The sequence below is a fragment of the Psammomys obesus genome, unplaced genomic scaffold (genome assembly GCF_907164565.1).
Source record: "Psammomys obesus unplaced genomic scaffold, mPsaObe1.curated_primary_1811, whole genome shotgun sequence".
In the NCBI taxonomy this organism is placed as follows: domain Eukaryota; kingdom Metazoa; phylum Chordata; class Mammalia; order Rodentia; family Muridae; genus Psammomys; species Psammomys obesus.
Window position 1 is genome coordinate 318 of NW_026592120.1, and position 5104 is coordinate 5421.

At 39.6% G+C, this 5104-nt stretch overlaps 1 protein-coding gene and 1 long non-coding RNA gene across 3 annotated transcripts; one reads left to right on the forward strand and one right to left on the reverse strand.

Moving 5' to 3' along the window:
* Positions 1–217: 217 nt before the first annotated feature.
* LOC129681156 (nuclear receptor corepressor 1) lies at positions 218–5091 on the reverse strand. 2 transcript variants are annotated; one of them, XM_055613035.1, is made up of 3 exons: positions 4737–5091; positions 4285–4506; positions 218–1234 (listed from the first exon to the last, which is right to left on the reverse strand). In XM_055613035.1, exons 2-3 carry the CDS (start codon positions 4424–4426, stop codon positions 1047–1049), a joined length of 330 nt encoding a protein of 109 aa, XP_055469010.1. In that variant the 5' UTR covers positions 4427–4506; positions 4737–5091; the 3' UTR covers positions 218–1046. The 2 variants fall into 2 exon arrangements, with proteins under 2 accessions (XP_055469010.1, XP_055469009.1); XM_055613034.1 differs by lacking the exon at positions 4737–5091 and adding an exon at positions 2775–2951 and having other exon boundaries at positions 4285–4426.
* LOC129681157 (uncharacterized) lies at positions 1417–4871 on the forward strand. The gene is made up of 2 exons (XR_008720803.1): positions 1417–1989; positions 4135–4871. It is a non-coding gene; the product is annotated as an uncharacterized LOC129681157 (long non-coding RNA).
* Positions 5092–5104: the final 13 nt, after the last annotated feature.

A 5104-nucleotide genomic window follows, 5' to 3' on the forward strand; every position in this document is an offset into this window, starting at 1 on the left:
TCAGTCTTTAAGTTACTTGCACCTTGAGAATCTGTAAAATGAAGCAGAGAGTAGACGCTGGTGTAGAAAAGGAAAAGGATTGGAAGACTGAAAGTCTACACAGAGTCTCTTTTAACTCCACCAATTAATTATGTATCAGACTAAAGAAAAGCAGGTATACTTCTTGTTTGAAACCTGAGACACGAAGACTCGTAAGTCACAAATGATGTACTGTAGCTATGGACAGGATAGTCAAATTTATTTCAGAACAGAAGCTTTGTCGGGCTGCATCAAATGCAGAAGAATACTTAGGGTCATGGTTAAATTACCAGTGTGCATAAACATTGAGGTATGCCTCAAATAAGCCTTTAAACTTTAAAACTGAACTATAACATACCCATGCAGTAATTTTTTTTTTCAGTGCTACTAAAGACAAAAGTATAGCCCGCACTGGAAACTCACAAAATGACAGTTCTGTTGCTCCTGCCCTTTGACCTCATACAGACTTTATGACAGGGTATGTGTTAAAAACCTAAACATTTCCACAAGATTTAAACATCACTGGGAAAGCTGAATTTAGAGGAAACAAAAGTACAATGCCCATGACAGCCAGCATTGTGTAACTGGGCTGTGTGAGGTTGTTTAGAAGGCTGGGGTTAAAAAGATACACAAAGAATTTAAAAAATTACCCCCAGTGTTGATGCGCTGATTTAAATTTAAGTACACCAGATACTACAGCAAGGGGATACACTGCAAAAAGGTCATCTATTTACAGAAGAGTGATTTAAAGACATCATGGTTTTCTTTACAAACAGATGTTAGAACAAGAATTGTCCACTTTTTAAAAAACTCTACACATCAACCCTCCTCTGTTACAATCCATTGAATTGCCGATATTTGAAGGCAGGTCCCTCCCCCCCCCCACCCCCAATTTGATTTTCAAAACGAATTTCCATCATTTCTTCATCTGTGGCCCTGGCTCTCCTGAGAAGTCTCTGGGCACAAATCATAGGAGGGCAGATTTTTTTTTTTTAATCTGCAATTAAAACCAAACTCCTGTGCACAGTTCAGTCATCACTGTCAGACAGTGTCTCATACTGCGCTGAGAGAAGTGGGGCAGGTTCCCGCTCCCAAATGCGGTTCTGTTGATGAGGAGCTGCTTGGTTGATAGCAGATGGGGCACATGCGATCGGTGTTGGTGGTGTGCTGCTGAGCATCCGCATGGTCAGAGGGTTGTAAGGGAACTGAGTAGAACCTGACAAGAGGAAAATGAGCTTTTCAGTGTTAGCATCCAATGCAGTGTGTACAGAATGGAGCAGAGCAGGAGTGTTCTAGTAAAATGATCTTTTGATGCCTTGAAAACAGAATGGCAAGAAAAGACCAGTGATGAATTTAACTCTAAAAAGCATAAGTATCTTTGATATCATATATGTGTCTGGTAAGTCTTTGATATCATATATGTGTCTCCTCAGAGAATTCAAGTAGAGAACTACTGATATCAGGCAGTAACTGGAGGAGCCTAGGTATACTAGCAACTTTCCAATCAATAGAAATCAGAAATATAGGGCAGGCGGTGGTGGTGTACATCTTTTGTTCCAGCACTCAGGGAGGTAGAGGCAGGCTTCAAGGCTAGCCTAGTCTACAGACTTGAGTTCCAGGACAGAGACACCCTGTCTCGAAAAATTCAGAAGTAGAAAGAAAGAAATCAGAAAATGGCAAATATCCAAAAACTTTAGGTCATGCTGTGTGACCTCTATACTGTCTCACTTGGCCAACTTAAATGTTTATGGGATGTAAGATGGGACACATTAACCAGAGTGTCACTTCCCTTTGACTTTAGATGGTTTAATTTTCCTGTCCCCACAGTACCTTCCATCAGCCTAAAACAAAACCATAAAACATGCATTTTTATCAAGTCTTTTACTCTTTTGTCAAGTCTTTACTCTTTTGTTCTAACAGATAATTCCTTCTTCCTTCCTTAAAACAAAGTAAAAGTAATGGAACCATGAGGTAAGACACCAACTGGGCAAAGGGAAAAGAGGGGCAGGGGAGGAAATGGGAACAAACGACACATTTATGTGTGAAGATGCAATGATGTAAGACTTCATGTTGTATGTTAACCTACGTGGTAATTTATGTTTTGCTAATACATAATCTCTTTACACATGGCACTTGAAGTTTAAAAGGCAAAAGACGACTTGAAGTATACAGTTATAATAATTATAAAATTGTAAGACAGGGGCAGGACTCATTTCAGATTTCAGAGTAGGAGTAAGGAAACAAAAGCATTCAATTCTCTGAGATTCTTTTAAGAAAGTTTCCTCTTTTAAAAAAAGGCTAGTTTAAAAAAAATGTTTAATTCTTATTTGATTGTATTGTGTATACTATCGTGGACATACTATGACATGCATGTACTGAACTCGGGCCAGTAGGCCTGCAATCACTTAAGCCATTCCAACATCTCACTGGCCTCTTATAGTTACGTTTTCAAAAGCTTACCCCCACTCTTGTTAAAATATTACACTTCAGTTATGATTTTGACTTCCTAGTAAAAGGCACAGTTCTTGGAAAGAGCTGGACCTGAACTTACCAAACAGCATTGTACAGAGATAGGGATGTATGGATCATGTAACTATAAAGCCTTTTGTGAAAAGTAGACCCAAGTAACGATACAGAAAACTAGAGTTGTTATCTAAACTAACTCATCTAACTCATAAACAGGAAATATAACAAAGCACTGGCACAAATTTAATCTCATTCTTATCAGTTAAATGAACCTCCTCAGGGTTCCCCACCTGTTGAAGAGGGCCTGTCTTCCCAGGCCCATCCTGGTGTCTGCCTGTGGTAATCACCCTCTGAATGTACTGAGGAAACAGAAGAAGGCCTTTCAGCTCCTAAGTAGCTTTGCCCAGGAATAGGAGATTTAGACTTCCTGCTGTTTGTTTTGTTGATCAGCTTTGGTTTGCATACTCCTAAAAGTGAAATTCGAGTTATACTATTAATTACTGATAAATAATTTAAGTTCTCAGTGACAAAAACTAAGCCTACCAAAATGCTGATTATATAATGGAAAAAAAAAAAAGTAGCAGCATGAAGAATCCAGATCTTGTGCCCGATTAAAGATGCTGTGTCCTTTTAAGGAGGTGGGCATATCATCATCCTATAAACTTAAAAGAACATGGAGGCAAAGGAAAACTGCTGGCCTTAAGAGTGTAGGTAATGTTAACAACTGTTTCCTTCCCTCTGCCCCGACCCTAATTTAGAAGAAGCAAGTGGAAGACTTAGGCTACTAGAACTATGTCGAGGACAGGATGCAACAGATTATGCCTTCTCTTCAGGACCTCAGCAGACATTCTGCAAGTCTCACTGGCTCTTTCTACCTCCCCACAAAGGTCACAGCACTGAGACACGTTACTGTGTTTCTGTAACAAAATATTACAGACTTAAAGAACCCACATCACCTAGCAAATTTTTTTCCTTAACCCCAACAGTTTTACCTTAACCTAATTGTATACATCCAGTATCATTTCACTCCTTAATAGTTGCCAGTTGATCTTAAAACAGAAATATACAACCAATAAAAATTAGAAGAACAGAAACAAGACTTCAGTGACTTAAGTTATACAGGGAAGGGAGTAAAACTAAATGTTCATTGCTTTAACCCTTATCTTAACCACAGCAAGATTTTTACTTGAAAAAAAAAGGAAACGGTAAGATATATGAGCACTGAAAGCATAGTGTTTGTTAAGAGTTTCTGTAGGTTGGATTTATAGGTTGTAAATGATCTCATACTAATATGTATCTTGTTTCTGCAAAAGACGTTGAGTAATTCCTATTCATCATCTTTCTGGGTTCTGGGAATCTCAAGGATTTTAGGTTTAAACAAAATAAACAAAACCCACTCTTTCGTCTGAGACGTGTGGGTTAGGAGTGTAGGTGTAAGTTCTTTCTGTCTCACTGGTCTTAGGGCCAAGTCCAGGTGAGCAGCACTGTTGGTCCACTCCTTTGCCCTTATGGAGTTTTGCTCCCTTTCTGTGGTGTCCTCTGTGGCTTGCAGCTTGGCCATTTTTATTAGAAGAGTGAGTGACATGGCAAAAAACAATACTGAGGCTGAAGAGATGGTAGTTAATAAGAGTACTTGTTGCTCTTGCCTAGGACCCCAGGTTAAATTCCCAGCATTCCATATGGTGGTTCACAACCTTCTGTAACTCCAGTTCAAGGATCCAAAACCCTTTAATAGCACGTGCATTCTCTCAGTGATCCATCAGAACCTAAAGTAACAGCACACTACAATAAAAACCTTACCTGAATGAGCTGATGGGTCCCCTTCATCTCTTCGTGTCTCACTGCTCGTCACAACTGAGGTGCTGACACTACCAGGCACAACTCCTACAGTCTGGGGCATGACAACGCCATGATCTTCAACTTTATCATCGAAACTTCCCATGAGAGCCTTTCTGATGATGTCTTCTAGACCAAGGTTACTGGCAGGATCAGCAAAAGAATGGCTTCTTGAGCTAACTGCACCTGAGGAGACAAGGCAGTGTGTACTGCTGCTTGTTTCTGAGGCAGATTATGCCATAGGAAAACGGACAGAGAGAAAGCATGGTCTCTACAGCCCAGTGAATTCACAGCACTGAGACCTAGGGATGACCTGGGATGATGCTAAGAAACCTGACAGTGAAGTGCTGCACTCAGTGTCATCCCTATCATTTCTTGGTCTTGCTCACTTTTCAGCAAGTATTTAGGAATCTTACCTGATGTAGTAACTGCTGGCAGATTGAAGATCTCAGTTCCCGGTTGTGCAGCTGCTGCATTCAAACAAATCTTTAGGTTAATTGAGACGAGATAATCAAGAAATTCCAGAATAAAATTAACCTTTTACTTTTCTACATACATTTCATTTACTATGTGATGAAATGAAAATATCTTTCTTGGGACAGAGAGGATATTAGAAAGAAAAAGTGAGATCAGGTAGAAAATTTAAAACAAAAATAAGATAATTCACAAGAGAAAAAGAAATGTTGCATTGCTGAAGGGGGATGCACAAATAGAACAGGAAAAAGTCAATTGTAGAACAGGAATCCAGGTTTCCTAGGGATGAAGGCTTGGACTTCAGAAACCC

What these genes read in the sequence shown, in the direction of transcription:
- LOC129681156 (XM_055613034.1), bottom strand. Translation starts at nt 4,426, where the DNA reads ATGGGAAGTTTCGATGATAAAGTTGAAGATCATGGCGTTGTCATGCCC. An exon ending in GGACCCATCAGCTCATTCAG is followed by an intron (nt 2,952 to 4,284) that starts GTAAGGTTTTTA and finishes TTTCACTTTTAG; the next exon opens with GAGTATGCAAACCAAAGCTG. An exon ending in AGACAGGCCCTCTTCAACAG is followed by an intron (nt 1,235 to 2,774) that starts GTGGGGAACCCT and finishes TCCTCTTGTCAG; the next exon opens with GTTCTACTCAGTTCCCTTAC.